Below are 19,838 nucleotides of genomic sequence, written 5' to 3' on the forward strand. Positions count from 1 at the left end.
GCTTGGTGCTGCTGAGCAGCACACTTGGCTTTTTGCTAGCCTGCAGCAGGACACCTGCAAGGGATCAGGGGTGTCAAAACTCCTGGGTTTTGTGTTGGGAGAAATGGTTTATTTCACACTGAACTCCTGGGGGTGTGGCTTTGGCCTCTGAGCTGTTGCTGGGAGGTCTGTAGTGCTGGGACTAGGATTGAATATCACGGACAGCAGGATTAAAACTCTGGATGGGGCCTGAGCTGGTTTTCCTGGTTTACTGTTTGAGCAGTGCTCCCTCCCCTCAGCGAGCAATCTGCTCTCTAGATTGTACTAGATGTACCTGGGAAAGATGTCTCCTACCATGTTTTTGTTGCCTTTTGGATTTTGTTATTCTCTGGGCAACACCTGGATTTAAATTCCTCAGAGGGCGTATGAACTGCCCTGAGATACCAAGGAAAACATCAGGAAAGTCATTCATTGCCTTTTGATTTTCCAGTTGTGCTCTTTGCTTTAGGGCTATAACACAACTGTTTGTGTCTGCATCAGTGGACATGCTCTGCAATTCCTTTGGTTCCCTTTTGAGACAGGAATGCCCAAATCCATAGAATCTGCATCCTACAGATGGACACATGAATGTGAACGAGTTGCTTGGCTTCTAGAAAGAAGGTGGCTGAGGAGGCAGTGAAGTACCTGTCAGGCACATTGACCTAGGAGCAGGTTGGTGTACTGAGTAACTATCCTGGTGGCAGCTTTCCCCTCTGAATCCCAAAGCTGTTTTTGCTTTAGCAGAGGATAAACTGGAGTGCAGGAAGGGCAGAATGCTCCAGATCCCACGGAGTGACCATCTGGGAGTTGGGATGTGCTGCTGGGTGACCTTGGCTTTTAGGCTTGCATGCCTCTTGGGTGTTGGAGGCTCACAAAAAGGACATACAACCAGAGGTAAATATAGAAATTTTCCAGTCTACCAACACTTCACTGTCCAATACATGGTCCCAGGGGAACTTGTAGCTGATTACTTCCAGGGCTTGGACTGGTAGAAGGGAGTAAGACTAAAATATATGGCCTGGGAGCCAGCAGAGCTGTTACTGCTCTTCCTCTTCTGAGTCACGTTCTTTGTCTAATGAAAGACAAATGGGGAAAGCTTGACAGCTCAAAGCTGATTTTGCTCTGCTTGAGTATTTCTCCTTGCAAAAGGAAGACCCCATCCTGCTGCTGCAGGCAGCTCAGTGTTTGCTTGACCTCTGGCAGGGCAGGGATGTGCAGAAAAGCAGTGATTTTTAGCTGGCAGAAGGTGAGTGAATGCCTTTGTGCTGGGGTTGAAAGGACTGCAGCACTGTTTTCTCAGACCTGTGAATCTTTTGGTGAGATCCAGTCCCCTACAGGAGCCAGATGATGGGGCTCTAAAAACAAATCTAAAGTTGGGGTATCAGTCATTCAGAGCTGCCCCATCCTGTCTCACATTGTAGAGGCCTCTGCTTTGGAGAGCTGAAAGGATTTGCTCATTGCTGTTTCTCCCATTCAGCTGCTTGTAACTCACTTCAAGATGGAATTGCTTTTGATGATGGTCCCAAATGTGCAACCCCAACTTTCCCAGTGATTGAAAAATTATCTCTAGACCATTTTTGTGTGAGACATCACTACATCAGCAGTTTTTATGAGCTGGGGCAGGTCAGGGCAGCCAGACACTTGTATTTGGACCTTTCCTGTATTAGCTGGCTGGGGTTCAGCTGTGTTGTGGCTGTATCTATCACATCCAGCCAGGGGACAGTGGTAAAGCAAAGAGAACAACACATTCTCTGCACTAAACCTTGTCTACGCAGTTCAGAATACAAAATAGATGAAGGAGGATGAGGCTGGTTGCAAATATTCCTCAGGAGTGACTTTTCCAAGGAGTGCTCAGATAAGGCTATTGACAGTCACAGGCTCTAAGGAAAAGTAGAGAGATTGAATTTTCTTCTTGTCAGAGCGAGCAGACTCATAGAAGTAGGAACAAGGCTGGGCTTGGAAATAAAATCACAGAACTGAGCGGGGAGTGTTGGAAAGGGGTGAGTCAGGATGGCCAAGACACAGCTCCTGGTGCTGCACATGAGGAGAGAGCTCTGTCCTCACAATCAGATGATGTGGCAATGACCCAGGCTGTAAATCTCCCCTGCAGCCATAAACTCAAAGATAAATTTGTGCTTATGTTGCAACAGAAAGAAAACACTGAGAAGAAAAACAACAGAAGTGAGTGAAGAGGAAGAGAAAATTAATTGTTTTTTTTCTGGAGCTCCTTGGCCCCGAGGGAGTCAGAGGGCTGGGCTGGGACCCCCCAGTGGTGCCATTTATCAGCAGCTTGGTGCCACCTCTGCCTGGCATGGTGTCAGTTCTGGCCCTGGCCTTGGACTTCTGAGCCCTTGGGTAGGCTGCCTCTCTGTCTGTGTGTCTGTCCTTGAGTCTATCTGCCTGCACTGCAGGATAGCTGCTTTGGGCTCTGGTGCATAAACCCTTGTGGACTTGCTGGCTGTAGGGCAAATCTGCAAGTAGGAGTAGATTATCCCAAAGGGCATTAGGCCCCCTCTACACATCCCTGTGTCTTAGGACAAGATGGCCAGGGAAATATCAAATTTATTTAAGATGATTTTGAAAGAAGCTCTGTGTCTCCTTTTACGGGCTGCTCAGAGGACTCTTTTTAAAGCCTTAAGATCACACACACAGAATTCACAGAATCTCAGAATGGGTAGGAAGAGACCTTCTAGATCATTGAGTCCAACCCAGCCCCAACACCTCAACTAAACCCTGGCACCCAGTGCCACATCCAGGCTTTGTTAAACACACCCAGGGATGAGGACTGCACCACCTCTCTGGGCACTTTATCACTCTTTCTGTAAAAAAATTTTCCTCATATCCAGCCCTTGGTGCAGCTTAAGAATATAGATGATTAGTTCATGCATGAAAAGGCATGTCATTGTGTAGTTATAAAGAAGTCAGAGTGCTGGCAACTGAAAAATTTTATACAACACCAATTTTTCAGCTGAGGAGGTGTTTTACAGCCCACTGTATATCTCAGTATGCCATAAGATGTTAAACCACAGCTTTTTAAGGGCTAGGGGAAAGGTCAGGGAAATGATCCATTAAAACTTCTAAATTTATGTCACCACTGAAGAACATTATTAAGAACATCAAGCTGTTACCTTAAAAGAAACTTACACAAGGGTTAGACATTTGTCTGTCAGTCAGAAATCCTGTGCACCATGTCTGCTACACAGTGGGGATCCCTGGCAGGGGGGGCTGGGGGAGGATGCAGTGTGCTCTGCCTATCCATGAGATGCTGCAGAGAATTGGAGACTTTCTGTGCTGCCAGGCACTGACCCCCAAGAAAACACTGCATTTCACCTGAGGCCATGGAGAAACTTCCAAAATGGAATGGGAAGACAGAACTGGGATTGTGGGTGTGGAGTTTGAATAGAAGTGTGTGATATCACAGGGTGGGAAACTTGGAGTTTAAGGGTTTAGAATATAGTAATATATATAGAGCAAGATGGAGGTTTTCGGGCAGTGGCTGGTTCTTCTTCTTCACCTTCTTCTTCACCTTCTTCTTCTCCTTCTTCTTCACCTTCTTCTTCTCTTTCTTCTTTTTCTTCTCCTTCTTCTTCACCTTCTTCTCCATGGGTTTGGGTGGTTTTGTGTAATTGGATAAAAAAGTCCTCATTGTGGGCCATGGGTGGTTGGTTATTGGGTTAAAGGTAAAAATAATTGAGGTGTCATTTCCTAATTGGACAGTTTATCCTTGTAGAGAGAGAGATAGGGCTCCATTTTTAGTTTGTTAGAGTGAAGTGCTGTAGAATTCATGGTTTGTGAGACTGTAACATGAATAAGAACTAATAAACATCTGAGTCCAAACAAGAAATTCCTTCCTGGCAGAAAGAAGAAAAAAACTCAACAGCTACCCTAGAAAGTTTATAATTATCCAGCATCCATTTGCAGAAGGCAGTTTACTCCTCTTGCCTTTGTGTCATGCTCAGCTGATTTTTGATCTGAAGGGAAAGGGGATGGGGTAGAAAGTAGAAAAGCCTGAGCCAAAACCTCTAGGAATGTTAGAAAGGAGGCAGCACCTGGAGTAAAGCTCAGGGTGGGTGGGGGGGAGTAGATGTGAGAATGTATTGGGGAGAGATGTTAATTCAGCTCTGAGTGTGATCATTACCTGGGGTCTCAACCATTCTCTCTTTGATGCCCTGAGCCTGGCACATGAGTGTAATGGCAGCCAAATGTCCTGGTGTTGGCTGGAGCTTCTCTCTAAGAGCCCTGAACTCTGCAGCCAAATTGCTGCTCTGGTGATGCAGAAACCTCAGGGAACTGCACTGGTGCATCTGGGAAAACCATGCCTGACAACAGCTTCCTTGTGTGAGCAGCTGTTGGGTGGTGCACAGGTATTTGACTGGGGAATTATTTGATCAGTTGAATTATAAAAATCACTTTTGTGATACTGCCTTCATTGCCATCAAAATTTATAGCCCTAGTTATATTTCAGCCATAAATTACTCCATGCACTTGGTTAGCAAGGAAGTCCCTTGCAAACATGAAAATGGAAGTTCTGCAGGAAAATGAGATTTGGAAAGCAAATATTACATAACTCGTTTGCTTTGTCTCAGGGGCTCAAACACCTGGTATTTCAGGAGAATAGAAATTTCCTTATGTCCTCTTTAGCTGAAGGGAAACAAAGATTTGTTATGGTCACCACAGGGGTTTTTTCAGGGATAATCAAAGAAAATGTGGGTCCCATCCTGGATTTAATTTACTGCTTTCTCTTTGATGATCCTTCTCTTTTATTAAAGGAACAGTTGTAACAGCTGGCTGTGGTATTATGCAGTAAGTAAACAACTTATTCTGATAAATTGTTTTAGTTTCCTGTCACAGAAGGCTTTGAATCTTGAACTGTGATGGGACTGTTTTGTCCAAAATACTGTTGGTTCACAGAACAGTCTGAGTTGGAAGGGTCTCTTAAATGAATAGCCCATTTGGGATCAACCCCAAAACCTTGGCATTATTAGCACCTGCTCTGACAACTCAGGTTGTGTCTCTGCAAAACCAGAGGGGTTTTGGATCTTTGCTTCTGTATTCTGATCTCTGGGATGCTGCTGGGTACTGACTGTGCCATAGCACTCAAAACCAGCTCCTTTGGACATGCACAGGGGGTGCACAAATGCTTGGAAAAGGGGGCTGTTTCTCCTAAAAAGGCATCAAAGCATTTGAGGTCAGAGGGTCACAACAGCAGATGCGGTTCTGGTTTGGCACTCTTGGAAGAGAGTGTTCTAGGAAATGCTTGCCTTTTAGAGGAAGCTAATTTCCAGCTTTTGCTGAGGGTTTTGGAACATTGCCACAGCCGCTGGAGCTGTCAATGTGTATTTCTTGCACGACAATTGTTGGTTGCATTCCATACAGTAATTTTCCAAACTCTGGTATTGGAGTTTGGAAAAACAAAAACAAAACTCAGCCATGGAAGGAAGAGAGGTGCTTTATTCACACTTGCTGTCTCCCCAGACAAGATTATTGTTTAGGTGATTCAGCCAATATCTGCAGCTCTAAACAGGTCAACAGTGAAATGGACCACAAACACAAATAGTGCATGATCTCATCTTGTAGGGAGAGCATCTTCTTGGCAGGCTTCAAAATAACTCTCCCACCACTTAAATAAAATCATAAGAGAAGATGCCTAATACTTGGGAAGGTGATTGGATCATCCTGCAGTGACTGATTGGGTGGCTACACAGCTGCTGGGCCTGGCACAAGCTCCTGCTCTGTGTGCCACAGCACAGGCCTGCTGGGCAGCTGCTGGCTGAGCCTTGTTGCCTTGTGATGTTCAAAATCACCTTAATTTGCTCCATCCATCCATCCATCCATCCATCCATGCAACCATGAGTCCCTATCCATCCACCCATGCATCCATCCATCCATCCACCCATGCATCCATCCATCCATCCATGCATCCATCCGTGAGTTCCTATCCATCAATCCCTGTCCATCCATCCATCCATCCATCCATCCATCCATCCATCCATCCATCCATCCATCCATCCATCCATCCCTCCCTCCAGGTGTGCTGTCAGGTAGTTTTGCTGAGGAAGTGTTATGGTATCAAGATGATGCTGACTCATCCAGCACCCTGAGGATTTCTGGAGCGGGGACAGCACCTGGGGGACATCAGACCATTTCCATGTTCATCAGAAGGAAAGCTGGTGCAATGTTTGTGCCTGGACAATGGGGTCCTGCCCAGCACAGCTGCCCTGCAGCCCTGGAAACTATCGAGGCTGAGAATTCCAGACCTACAGGGAGCCTACAAGGGGCATGGAGAGGGACCTTTTACAAGCACAGTGACAGGGCAAGGGAGAATGGCTTCAGACTATGGAGTAGCTTTGGATGAGAGATTAGGAGGAGGTTGTTTTGCTCTGAGGATGGTGAGGCCTCAAGTTTCCCAGAGAAGCTGTGGCTTTGCCATCCCTGGAAGTGTCCAAGGCCAGGCTGGAATGGGATTCTGGACAACCTGGTCTATTGGAAGGTATCCCTACAGGGTGGGACTAGATCTATAATGACACCTCTAAGTTCCCTTCCACCCCAGTTCTGTGATTCCATAATTTACCCTGTGCCCAGAGGATGAGGGCATCCCTGAGCTGTGCTCCCCCATGGCACACTGAAGTGAGTCCCCATGGGACACTCCTCTGCTCCTGTAGCAGAGGAGGCTCACCCCTGTGGCTTCATCTCTCTTAATGACCATGGGCTTGAAGTCAAAGAAGTTTTGTCAAATGTTGGACTTCATAATTTTGGAACCTTATTGCTTTAAGGTTCCCAAACCTTTTCCAACCTTAATGATTCTGTGATTCTAAGCAAAAGATCAAAATTGTCTACAGCCCACCTATCCTTGGGGTTAAGTTAATCTCTTCTCATTCCTGCCCTTGGTTGCTCTTCTGCCTCCAGGAAGAGGAGATTTCCTCATGAGGTGTCTATGGGGGCTTAGCACAAGCTCTTTTTGCCTGAAATATCTTGGGTAGCTGTTGATTTCTTTTGCAGTAATTTAGGTGCCAGGGCAAGATACATGGTTTCTCCCAGTAACTTCTCTTTTCACTCTTCTGAGCAAAGCTGAATGTGTATGCTCAGATTCGTAGGGTAACTTTTTAACCAACATCAGAAAACAGCTTTATCTTTTCTCGTGGTGCCTGACTGGTGAATGGCTTGGCAATAAAAGAACATTCTACGACCCTACAAAGGCTGTCATAAACCATTGGGATTACCCTTTTTATGTTCTGGCCATAAATTACCTCATGCTCTATTTTCCTAACGTACCAGATTAGCAGGGGCATTCCTCACCACCATGAAAGTGGAGATAAGTGAGATTTGGAAGCCAAAATCAAGGACAAAGCACACTGAGACCAACAGTCTAATGGGACAAAAACTGTTAATGCTGAGACCTGGGAAAGATCTCTGTGCTGCCTTATTACTTTCAATTTCCCAGAACATGAAATAAGATATACCAGATGTTACAGTTCCTTGAAACAAAAAGGAATAGAAGCCCAAAACCCTTCTTGTAATCATGAATATAGCTAAGAAGAACTGAGGTTCTCCTATATTCATAGTACTTGACTTTCATATCTTCTGGTTCGTTTGTCATGTTGAGTTTCTGGGTAAAATTCTGGTTAAAGTTAACATATTCTGGGCTGATAATTCTGGATTCAGCTAGAAAAGATTTTGTGGTGTCAGGATGGATCAAAATATAAAATTCCTTGGTCATAGGAGAAAGTTCTTGTTGAAGGTTGTTTCTTTTGGAAGTCAAAATGAAGTCTTGTTCAGGAGTGGAGTTTGTGGGATTATTGCAACATAAATACAATTTAATTAACAAGAAGGCAAAGCTTCTTACTGAAGACATTAATTACTAATCATTTTTTCTATTTATCACACAGTTTATAGTCAAAGGATGCAGTGCAAATTCCATACAAACTAAAACTTCTCCAATAAGTTCTTGGGTACAGATGGCCTGTTCCTGATAATTCTAAATTTTCTAAATTAGGCAGCATATGTTACCCCTGAATTTCTGCCCTATGCTTGCAGAAAGCAGATGTTTGAGGAACTTGGTATCACTCAGACTGAAAACAGAAAATGGAAAAATCACATTATGGCAGAGCCAGAGAAACTCAGTGTTGTATCTCTGCGGAAGAGGTGAATCTGAAACAACTCTTGTGTGGTTTGGTATTACCAAATCCTGTTCTTGGAGACTAACCCTTTCTGTGAAAATGAATCAAGACAAAAGAAAAATTAAAATTTTGAGTCTTATTCCCAGAATATTGTTATCTTCAGTGGTGCCTGTTTGCACTAGAACAGCTGCTATTTAAGTTGGCTGGGTTTGAGTGATGGGCTCAGTCCTGTTAGCAATTCCTCAAACCAAGCAATCTTCTGGGAGCCTCAAAACCCCCCAAATTGTGAGGTTTTTTTGCTGCATTTCATAACTGCAGTTCGTTTCCTTGTGGTAATTCTCATCTCATGTTACAACACACTGAGGCAGTCCTGGCTGAGCAGCCCAGCCCAGCCCGTGGCACCCAGTGAGACTCTGCTGCCAGGGATTGTTTCAGGGTGTGAATTCAGAGCCAGGTGACATTGGGGGCTGGTTGGGATTAGCACAATGTGTTTGTCTGGAGCATGACCCTGCTGTGAAGTCACTGCCAGACTGTGCTGAGAGCCAGGGCAGGGCACTGGAGGGAAAAATACTGCAGACCTGGGGTTAGTGCAAGAGTGACCACATCACCTTGTGGTGGCCATTTCTGGTAATGATTACCCAGCTCTTGAGTCACCTTTGCCAATATTCCACTTCTCTAGAGATATAGAAACCTTATCTGTATGCTGGAGGTGTTCCTTCTGGGGCAGGGCAGGGTAACAAGGGCACAGGTAACAGGGAAACAAGGAGTTTTGTTGTGGGTTTTGCTGTTGGCTTGTTTGGTTTTGGCTGTGTTTGTTGTAGTGGTGGTTTGGGTTTCTCTTTGAGGAAATGTCTCCAGTTCAATGTCCTGAACCTGAAACATGAAAGTAAAATGATTGATAGACAAATGTCCCAGTTTTGGAGCATTTTTTTAACACAGAGCTGCTGCCCTGAGCTGGGACTGTGAGAGCAAAGCCCAAACTCACTGGAGGGGCAGTGTGGGTGTGCACTACAGGGATTAAATTGAAGGCTGATCAGTTCTGTACGATGTCTGCTAAATAAACCCCTGAAACTGAGTTTCCCTAAGGGTCAGCCTCCACTTCCACTATAAGGGCATGGGTGTTGCAGTGCTCAGTATAAACCAAGCACATGAATCTGTCCAGAAACACTCCTTTTCTCCAAGAGCAAAATTTGCAAGCAGAAACTCCTTATCTGGACTTTCTGACTTGTGGATCAGGTGATAAAAATAGGGACAAAGTGCAATAAAAGGGCAGCATGATGAAAGAGTGGACTGTGGACTGGGAGAAAGCATTGGTATCATTAGATCCTGCAGTTACAGCATTTCCTGCAAGTTCCAGCAATTCCTGCACTCACAGCAGCACAGACTTACCTTGTTTGCATTGCTCTGTGATGCTGCTAACCTGTACTTCTGAAGTGAAAGTGAAAATGCAGTTTCTTACAATAAAAAAGAAGTTGTATTTAAAGAGGAGGAGCCAGTGAAGTGGCTTTTCCTCTGAGATCCCATTGACTTCTGCCTTTGCTCTGGAAGAGGAGCTGAATGAATTGGGATCTGGAAAGGCTGCACAGGCACTTGGAGAAGGGAAGAGGCATGAAGGCTTCCTTGGGCACAAACACCTTCTGAGGTACTGTCTTCTTCTTCTTTCCACCCTGCTCTCTTACAAATTCCTGCTTTCTTATTTTGAAGAAGACATTCAGAAACAGGCACTGAAATGTCTGTGGCAGGAGGGAAATTCTCAGTGTGCTGCACATTTTCTGCACAGGGAAGAACATGTATTGCTGGTGCTGGTGATCTTTGTGACTAAATAATACCACATCTGTAGTCCAGACTGGGAACTTCCAGAGAGCTCTGTGTGAACTCACACTGATTGTGGGAATGCAGAAACCCAACAGCTTCCTATTGGTGCATTTATATAAAACTGTGAGTGACCTCAGAAATAATAGAATAATGTATTAACAACATTTTCATGTTCATGTACTTTCTGAATATTTTTTCCCATATCCATTAACCTTCTTTTTTTTCCTCATAGCTCCTTAGCATGTCTTGCTAATATCTTCTTTTCCAAAAGTTCCATCCTGTCATGTTTGCAAATAAGGGAGAATTTGTCAGAAGGGTTGCAGGAGAAATCCCTGCAGCTCTTCTTTTCAAACAGCTGATTGTGCATTTCCCCAAGTCCAGTCTGACTAATGAACAATCCAGCCTGGCAGCTCTGAATTCAGCATGAAACAAGACAGAACCAAAATACAAAGCATTAGTGGTTTTAAAATAGAAGTTAAACCAGTGAAACACTTCATTCTACTTAATGTACTGCAGGCAGTAAAAAAAAACATTACCAATGTTTTATAATGCTGTAGAAATTTTTTTTCAGAGCAGGTAGAGGAAAGCCAAAGTGTGATTTACACTTAGGATTTTTTGCAGAGATTTCTCAGCTCAGCCTCAATGTCCTGCTGGTTGCTCTCTCTGCAATGGCTTGTTGGAACTGTGGATACAAACTGCAGTCGTACACTCACTCAGGAAAGAGCTTATCTGTCTCCTCACATGATTTTGTACTGTTTTGGTTATTTGTCTTTATTGCAAAAGCTTGTTGATAGTGGAATACAACAGACCAGTAAGGGAAATGAGATAAGGAAAGTGATATCAAAGTTCTCTTATGTAAATACTTCTCCTTTTCTGGGAAAGAACTTAGAGTAGAGAATAAAATCTGTAGGATCTTCTCAAGTTCCTTGAGTTTTATTCTGTTGCTGCCTTACTTCCTTTAATAGTACTATTTTCTCCAAACTGTCTGCAATTTAAGCCTTCTCCATGGGACCCTTAGGGTGCCACATAAATATTTTAGAAATGATGGTGTCTTGTTCCACCAAGCTGGTTCTGACCATAAAACCCACGGACTAAATTGCTCCTGAAGCTCTAGAAATAAAAAACCCACGGACTAAATTGCTCCTGAAGCTCTAGAGCCCAGGGGATGTGGCTGGAAGAGGAAAGAGGGGTGAGAAAATGCAGTTTATACAGCTGGATTTTGTGCCCAGTCCATGACTGTGCTTAATAGTTGTTTGGAGAGGGGATATTAACCCTGTTAGGGGATGTTAACATGTGAACCCTGGGGCAGCAGCTCTGCTCTGCTGGCTCCTGGGGGTGTTGGGGGGACTCTGTTTTGGTCACTTTGGTCCCCACTGAACTGTGCCAGAGGCAGAAAACCTGAGGACACACGCTGGAGAGGCTGTGACCTGGTTTGACTAGTGCTGGAGTAGGAGGAAACATGGGTCAGAGTATGCCAGGTCATCAGGTTTTAACTTTTTGAGAGAGAACTTTTGTTCTGCTGAAAGTGATGTAATTGCATTGGAGACTGAATTTTGTCCTTCTCGTGGCAAACACGGGAGTTATTTATTGACATGTGTTTGTTATGATGCTACGGGGAGAAGGAAAAGCCTGAGAGTTTCAGGTAGTGATGTTCCCTCAAAGAGATCCTGTCAAAAACAAAACCAAAGGACCTTGTTAGGGCTCTGCAGATTTCCTGTCAAATCCTTTCTCCTGCAGGTGATCTCAGGTGGGTCAGGTCTGCCCTGGGGGGAAGATGGGTGTGAGTGGCTGGTGTTTGCTGAAGGAACTCCACCTCCTTCTGTTTGTTCCTTTATTCACCTACTTCTTGCTCCTGATCTGCTTTTAGGGTCTGGCTTTACTTTGTTGCAGCGCTGTAGAAAACCTCAGAAGCTCTGATTAGTGAAAGTTTGTATTACTTTGAAAAAGAAAGGGAAACAGGCAAAAAAAAACTGGATGGAAAATATTTTGTATGTCCAAAGTCTGTGTTTCACTTTAGATTTGAGTGTTTTATTGAAGTAAGCTTAAAACTATTTGTAGGAGCTGGCCAAGACAGCTGGAGAGACTCCAGATTTTAGGACAGATCAGTTGGGGTGAACAGAGATTTGGTGGATGGTGTTTTGGCTGTTGAAACTGAAGAGAAGAGGGGGAGAAGGAGGGAATATCACCAGGGAGAAAAGGAAGCAACATGCCCTTGACTAGAGTGAGGAGAGGGGCAAGACACAAGAGAGGACCAAATAAATGAGGATACAAGATACAGACCTCATGCTGAAAACTACTGGGGAAAACACAAATCTGGGCAAATAACTCTGCCGGATGTGCTGCAGCTGTTCTGTGCAGGAAACATGCCCTGGAGTATAAATCCTCTGGAGACATTTAAAAGACAGGAAGAGGTGGCACTTAGGGACACGATCTAAGTGATTTGGCAGCGCCCTGTTAACAGCTGGACTCGAGGGTCTTTTCCAAACCTATGATTCTGTGATTCCAAGATTGATGTCAATCCCTTGGAACTCTACTCATCTGCAGGGTAGGAGGGTCAGGCATTGCTATCTGTGCTTTGCAAAGCAGGAAAGGGGATAGAGGAATGTGTGAAATATGAAGGATCAGTAAAAAATCATTAAAAAGACAGGATGAATTTTTTATGGATGGGAAGAGGAAAATGAATTTTTTATGTAAGGGAAGAGATTGTTGTTAATACTTGGTGGGGCCAGGGAAATCCTTGCAGAACTGTCCAGGTGAGCAGGAGCTCTGTGCAAGAAGTGCAGAGGTGGTGGTGGAAGAGGATGGATCACTCCTTAGAGGGTGCAGTGCCAGGGGTCCAACTCTGCCCAGCATTCCCTGGATTTGCATCCTGCTCATGGTTGTTGGGAGCCTGAGGTGTCCCAGGTTTTATTCCACAGCAAAATTTGCAGCTGGTCTCAAGGACGAGTTCAGCACCTGCTGGAAGCTGGAAGGACATGTCCTTGGGTTGTGTTTCTCCTGGCTCACCTGTTTCTGGGAAATGGGGTTGAGCTCTCAGCAGATCTAGAACACCACAGACCATAAGAGACAAGCATTTATTAACTTCTGTTGAATGTATAATTAGGAATTAGCATATAACTAATTTGGACATTTCCTCAAGGTTCTTCTCAGGTAGTGGCTGCAAAAAAGTTGTTTTAATGAAAGCTTTAGATGAAAAGCTCCCAGGAACAAAGCAGTTTATGATTTCCAGAGCTAGTCTGGTGAGGAAAGTTTGGTGAATTTTCTATAATTTTTTTTCTTATTTGGCAAATATTTTACTAAAACATTCATCACAAAGTCATGTTATTTAAATGAAGACTAACTTCTGACTAAATCCAAGGATGTTTTGAAAAGAAATGCCAAGTTATTGTTTGTTTGTTCATTTGACTTGAACAAATATTTCCCATCAGATCTCCTAAATTTAAAATAGAATTCAATTTGACAGTAAATATTTAATTTCCGGCCAAGTGAAACATTCATTCAGCATAATCCATCTTCCTTAGATATCTGGTAGGTTTTGGAAAAGCTGAGCCAACTTAGGAACTTGGAAACTCAACTTTGGAAAATGTGGCAGTAAATCAAGCTGTTATTTGCTGCTCCTGCTGAGGGGTGTGAGCAGGGTCACTGCCTGGAGGAGGACGTGGACACGGAGCCTCCTGCCCGGCAGGCTCAGGAGGGATTTCCCTCTCCCTGCAGAAGGACCTCGTGTCTCCTGCTGCTGTGGATGAGCCAGAGCTGGGAAGGGCTGTGAGTTTGGCCCTTGTAGAGTGCAGCAGCAGCTGTGTGGGCAGTGTGAGGGTTCCTCTGCCTTGCCCCCATCCCGTGACCTGGGCTGGAAGCTGCTGTCTGGCATTCGGTCTGTGAGCTGTTATCTTTTTGTCCAGACAAAGAGAGCAGAGACACTGGGTGTAAGCACTGCCTTTAATTCCCCACAGGGAGAAGCCTGAGGGAGGGGCCTGCCCTGGCACTGTGGAGGATCTGGGAGAGCTCCAGCCCTGCTGGAGCTGAGCCCCCTGGGCAGCCCCATGGACTCCCCCCACCTCCTGCACTTGGGTTTCCTGCTCCTGGCTCTTGCTGCTCCCCCTCCAAGTGAGTCTCTGTGTTTGACCTCAGTGCTTTTCCCTGCTCTTCCATAGCTCAAAGCCTCTGAACTGTTAGGATAAATTCAGCTGTGCCTAGTTAAAACCAAGACCACAAAACCTCTAAGATGAGAAGGGAAATGAAAGAGGTGAAGGTTGATGTGTTGACCTGTCCCAATTCCCTCTTTTGGGAGGGGTGACTGTTTGGGTCTGTCTGATGTCAGATGAGGTGAGTCCTCTCCCAAAGGACTGACTCTTTCCTGGGAGGGTCTGAGGGAGGAAACCTGGGACACTGCACCCAGGGTGGGCAGTGGGGCAGCTCAGCTCTGAGCTTCAGTGGTCCTGGGATCTTGCAGTGTGTTGGAAGGATACCTGGTGGGATTGTGACAAGGAGTTTGGGGAGAAAAGAGGTCAAGAACAGAGGAGCTGAGAGGAGAAACATCTTTCAACTCAACTCCCACGCTGCCAGCTTCCCAGTTTAAAAAACAGTGGAAGTAGTGGGGGAATTCCATCATCTTTCTACCCCAAAAGTTATCCTGGGAACTGGCCCCAGTACTGTATAAAATTTGCCCACTGGCAGACAATGTTTCCAAAGCCATGACTAAGCTTGTCTGCCAAGACCCATCTTGTTCTCTAACAGTAAACATCCAGGGAGAAAACTGATGGAAATTCTTTGTTTTTTTTCTGATTTAGGTATTGCCATGTCCAATGCTGGCCCTACTAAGGGGACACAAGGCAGCACAACTATGGCAGTCTACTACTGTAAGGACTATGAAAGCTGCAAATGCAAGAATGGGAAAATAAATTTTAAAAACTTTACAAAAATTGCTGAAATAAAAAACAAGATAAATACTATACCAGATGTAACAGTTGAGTTGGTGACCAACAAATCACACATCACTGTTTGCTTTGAGCAAGGAAATTCCTGTCTTGAAGGAATTTATGGCATCTTCTCGGATGAAACTGATCCACCAAAACTCTGGTGTGGCATCCTGAATTCTGGAGGTATGCTTGCTGGGAACCTGGTTATTAACTGATGGAAAACATATATTTCTGGGAGGAAACTGAACTGTTCTCTATGTGGGCAGACAGCAAGGCTTATGAATGAATAAACTGGAATGACTGGGTTTCTTCTGTAAAAAAAAGTCATAAAGTAATTCACAAAAGTAAATTCAGTTCTTTCAGGTCAAACACTGCTTAAAACTAACTAAGAGAGATTCAGATAAACACATGTTACTGTGATTTATAAAGATACATTTTTATTTTAGGGTTTTTTTGGCAACAGCAATTCCCATGATGAAATTCTGTGCCACGTTGCAATGTGTGAATCCCACCTGCTTCAGCCAGAACACACCCAGAGCCAGGTCCAGCCTCAAGAGCTACTCTGTGCTGCTCTTCTGTCCAAGTCAATAAACACCCAGGAGCATCTTTCCAGCTTCCTCACAAAACTGCCAAAATCAGGAATTCAAACATCTGTCAGTATATGAAGCAAGTGGCTCCACAAGGGAAAAACTTCATGGTGGCTGAGGTTACAGGGCTTTTATTTAGCCTGATCATTCCTCCTGTATTTAATTTGTGGCCACCATAAACCATTTCTCTCCTGTATTTATGCTCACAACTGCAAAATATCTGCATGCTGTCACTACAGTGCAAAACTTTGGTGACACTGAAAGATTCACAGTGAAATGTGGAAATTGCTGTAGACAGAGATGCCTGTATCTCCTCAGAGGGGAAGGGGTGGATGTGTAGGTGAAGGCAGGAGGGAGTTTTCCAGATTCTCTTTGAAGAAGAATAAGCTCTACAATGGCATAGTGGGATGAAGGGTTGGTAGGAGATGCACTCCAGGGTTTTATTTACTCAGCTACTACTAGAGATTTTACAACAAGCTACTTGCTTGTTCCTCTTCTTTGGTTCCTGTGGGTAAAAGGCAGCTGCAAAAATTTTTAATAGATTTTTATAGCATAAAGGTAATTATAAGCTTTTTACAGTTTTTTTTGTTATTCTTAACTGCATGTGAAAACTTTCTTACCTTCTTCTAATATTTCCATTCTTGATTCCCAGAACAACTCATCAGCTTTGGTGAGAAGGAATTCTAATGACAATGGTTGATTTGGACTGCTAGGGAATGAAACATCTCCAGCTCGTAGCAATCATAGCAATCTCCAACATTTTGTGCAACATGATCCACTTTTTTAATCTATTAATCTATCAACCTCTTTAGCCCTTCACTGAAGATCTTCTACATGATCCATATTTATCATCAAAACTGTTTTTACCTTTCATCTTTCTCAGAAAACGGAGGAGGTAACATCAGTCCTGAGGACAAGAATGTTTGCTGTGAAGCAGAGGCAGATGCCTGGCACCACACCCCCAAACTGAAGTGCTACATTCAAAAGTCACGTCCAAAACACACTGCACTGCCAGTTGCCATTGCTGGTGAGGGAATTCTAGGTTAATCTCTTCTTGTGTTTGCCTTTTGCTTGGAGAGGGGTTTGTCCAGACAGCTTGATGTGAACAGAGTTTACGTGGGCAGGGAGATGTCCTTAGATTCATAACTTGAATCCACACATGCTGCAGCCAACCAGTCTCAGAGACTTTGCCTTGGCAAATGGACATGGCTAGTCCTGGACAGAGGTGCCCACAGGCTCAGGTTCCTGTAATTACATAGTGACAGACTATTTTTTAGTAATTACTATTTTTTAGTAATTAGTAACCTGTAATTACAGGGGTGCTGAGGGAAGGGGGTACATGATGGGTGTGCAACAAGCTCCCAAGGATTGACCTTATCTGTAAGTGCTAAATGAGGACAGTTGTTCCCTAAAGGTGACACTTATATATTCAAATTTCTTTTATGGTAGAAACCCCTGTCATCTTTCTTAGGTCATGGACAAAAAGGTTTTTAAAGACCAGTGAAAGTGGATTTCCTTATTTGAACACTTCATCAAGGATGGGTCTCGCCATTTCTTGTTGGTTATTTAATGTTCAAAAGTGTCTGTTGTGGTGGGGTGACAAGAATTTGCTTTGAATTTTGATAAAGTGAGCATTATGCTAGGTATCTTCTGTAAAACATGATGAGCCAGAGGCTCTTTGATCTCTCATTCATCAGTTCCTTCTCTCTTTATCAGATGGGGCCCGCTCCTTTGTGTGGTGCTTACGAGGCAGCTCGTGGCTTAGCACTCCTGCTTGCTTCACTTGGATGCTCTGTTTTCTTCTACTCTGCAGGTAATCCTGAATTTCTCACCAGCAAAAAGAACAGCCTTGGCATCTTATTGGCATTCCTGTTTGTTGGGGTTTGCACAGGATGGGGCACCATGTTTTACTTCTTGCGGCTGCGGCGTCGCCAAGGTACAGTCTGACAAATTGTGTGTTGCCTGTGGATCCCACACCTGGAAGTGGGAAAAGCTTAAAGGGCTTTCCTCCTGGATCTCATCTCCATTGTGTTGTTCCTGCAGTTCTTAATGATGTTCACTGGGCTGACAGCTGGGATGAGCTCTCCTCCCGTGGCTGCCGTGACAGTGCCCATCCGGTGGCTTTGCTGTGAAAAATAAGCACAGAAGGAATTTCCTCACTGCTTCCTCCTGAAACAAGGGGGAAGCACTGGCAGGGCCAAGGAATCCCAGGGCTCAGCCTTCCCTCCTTTGAGCAGTCCCAGACTGCAGCATTGCAGTGCAGCTTCCCTGGCAGGGATGTGTCCCAGCCAGGAGATCCAGCCTTCCCTCTCCCTGCCCTGCCCACTCCAGAGCCAGCTGTAATTTAGGAATGAATAATTCCTCTAAATTAATCCAAGAGGGAAGTTTATTTTGCAAACCAATATGAAAGGAGAGAGGTGGGATGGGCTCTGTGGACACTTCTTGAACCTGCCATAATGGCTTTCCTCCTCCATCCTGTGTCCACCTGGCTCCAGGGTTTTGGCACCTTGTGTATGCCCGAGGCTGGGCCTCCTCTCAGTTACTGAACTAGTGCATCCCCTGATGATGATTGTTTCTTTCTGAGAGCCAAAGGATTAAATTTCCAAGTCTGAATTTGTTTTAGGAGGAGTTTCAGGAGCACAAAACCAGTCTCACTGTTGTTACATCAATAGATTAAGGGATATACGGGTGTGAGGGGTAAAAAATTTACCAGTAATGACTGCCCTGCAATGTCCAGTGATGACTCAGGTCTGTCCTAGAGCCCCTCTAAGGCAGAAGTTGATGGGTCACAGCACCAGGGCAGGGTCACAGCAGAGACTTGAAGCTGCCCCCTTGGTGGAGCAAGGGGTGGCCCGGTAGCAGATGGGAGAGGGGAGGTGCCTGGAGGGCTTCATAAATTCAGTTATTTTGTTTATAATTCTAACTGGAATCTACCAGTTTCTTTGGTGGCCTCACAGATTTTTTTTTTTTCAATTCTGCAGCTTCTAGGCAAGACAGACAGGCTTCTGACAGAGAAAAGCTCACACATCCTTGATAACCATCTACAAGGGAGAAAAACCTCTCTGCCAGCAGCATCCTCCTCCTCTCTCATGATGTACAGCAACCAGCTGAACACAGACTGATTTTCCACGGGAACACCTGTCCTTGTATTCCCAAATGATCCTGTTTTCACCAAGGTACTTTCACCACATCAACACCTTCCCCAAGCACTGACTCTTGTCCAGCTCCAGGCCTTTGGAGCAGCACAGGCAGCACCAGGAGCCCCCATCCTCTCCTTGGCTTGGCTGCAGACAGCAGGCACCCCAGGGTGTGTGGCTGACTCAGCAGCACTAAAACCAGCTGAATTCTCTCTGTGACAAAGTGGGAACAGCTCTGAAATGCTTCCCATGCCCTCTGCATGGCTGTCACTTGGTAATGCCACAGCAGCACCCAGGTGTCTGTATTTGAATTCTCAGGCCATCTCTGCATTCACCAAAGCCTTTTGCACCACAAGCTGGCTGATAGGTTGAACTGGAAGAGTTTGGAAGAGATATTTGATTTTGCCCCCACCTGCCAGCTGAGGACACGTCTGAGTGTTTCTGCAGGGCTGGGTGGGAGGCTGTGTCCAGCTCCCTCAGGAATGGCATTGGGTCACAGAGGCCTTGGCCTCCCCAGGCTGAGCAGAACTCTGGTATCAATCTTCTGACAAATTAGGCAAGTTTAGACAGCATGAGATGAGTACAGCCCCTCAGGAATCCCTCTGGATACTTGGTATCCTTAAATCATTCCCCATTCCCACCTGATTTGAATAAATCCTCAGCTTTTGCGTTAAATCTAATTTACTATCAGGACTGTTGAGCAAAAATCAGTGGCAGCACAAGGGGAGAAGCAAATCCCTAAAGCAATGTCAATGGTTGTTGAATCACTGTCCTTTTGTCACACCGCTAAACACAAGCACAGACAGTTCTTGGTTCATTTCTGCTTTGATTGACTGAATTTTGTTTGTTGCTTGTTTTTTCCTCAATGTGTCTTAACCATCCAGTCAGTAGCAGAGTGAACCTTGCCAACAAACTCTGTTGTGCTGGTGCTTTATATCAAATCTGGATTTTACTGATCCCATTGCTGGTGATGTTTTAAGAGATCTACAAAAATTTCAACAGCTGCTTCCCATTTGATCCCTCTGTTCCTTGCTATTCATTGTACAAATGCTTCTTGTTCAGTTTCTTTGGTTATTGGGGTAATTGGAGAGCTCTAAGAATCCCATTATACATTTGTATACCTTTGTTTCTAACTGGATTTACACCTTCTGCAATCATCTTTCGGAGAATCTGTATTATCCAGTTCTTTGATGTCATTAAATACTTCTTTATAAAAAAAAAGTGTATTTTATTCTATTCTCTACC

At 44.6% G+C, this 19,838-nt stretch overlaps 1 protein-coding gene across 5 annotated transcripts; it reads left to right on the plus strand.

Annotated features, from left to right (window-relative positions):
• Positions 1-9,600: 9,600 nt before the first annotated feature.
• On the plus strand, positions 9,601-19,814 carry LOC132336508 (uncharacterized). Of its 5 annotated transcripts, XM_059864076.1 has the most exons (7): positions 9,601-9,777; positions 9,916-10,073; positions 13,904-14,057; positions 14,741-15,052; positions 16,340-16,498; positions 17,270-17,392; positions 18,438-19,814. In XM_059864076.1, the coding sequence occupies exons 3-7, from the start codon at positions 13,994-13,996 to the stop codon at positions 18,488-18,490; spliced, it is 711 nt and encodes a 236-aa protein (XP_059720059.1). In that variant the 5' UTR covers positions 9,601-9,777; positions 9,916-10,073; positions 13,904-13,993; the 3' UTR covers positions 18,491-19,814. The 5 variants fall into 5 exon arrangements, 4 of the variants coding, with proteins under 4 accessions (XP_059720059.1, XP_059720062.1, XP_059720058.1 ...); XR_009488883.1 differs by lacking the exon at positions 9,916-10,073 and having other exon boundaries at positions 16,340-16,483; positions 17,173-17,392; XM_059864079.1 differs by lacking the exons at positions 9,916-10,073; positions 17,270-17,392 and adding an exon at positions 17,173-17,269 and having other exon boundaries at positions 9,604-9,777; positions 16,340-16,483.
• Positions 19,815-19,838: the final 24 nt, after the last annotated feature.

This window comes from Haemorhous mexicanus, chromosome 20, assembly GCF_027477595.1.
Source record: "Haemorhous mexicanus isolate bHaeMex1 chromosome 20, bHaeMex1.pri, whole genome shotgun sequence".
Lineage (NCBI taxonomy): Eukaryota > Metazoa > Chordata > Aves > Passeriformes > Fringillidae > Haemorhous > Haemorhous mexicanus.

Coding starts and splice junctions, on each gene's coding strand:
- LOC132336508 (XM_059864076.1), top strand. CDS start 13,994: ATGGACTCCCCCCACCTCCTGCACTTGGGTTTCCTGCTCCTGGCTCTT. Junction 14,058..14,740: donor TCTTGCTGCTCCCCCTCCAA/GTGAGTCTCTGT, acceptor TTTCTGATTTAG/GTATTGCCATGTCCAATGCT. Junction 16,499..17,269: donor TGCTGGTGAGGGAATTCTAG/GTTAATCTCTTC, acceptor TCTACTCTGCAG/GTAATCCTGAATTTCTCACC.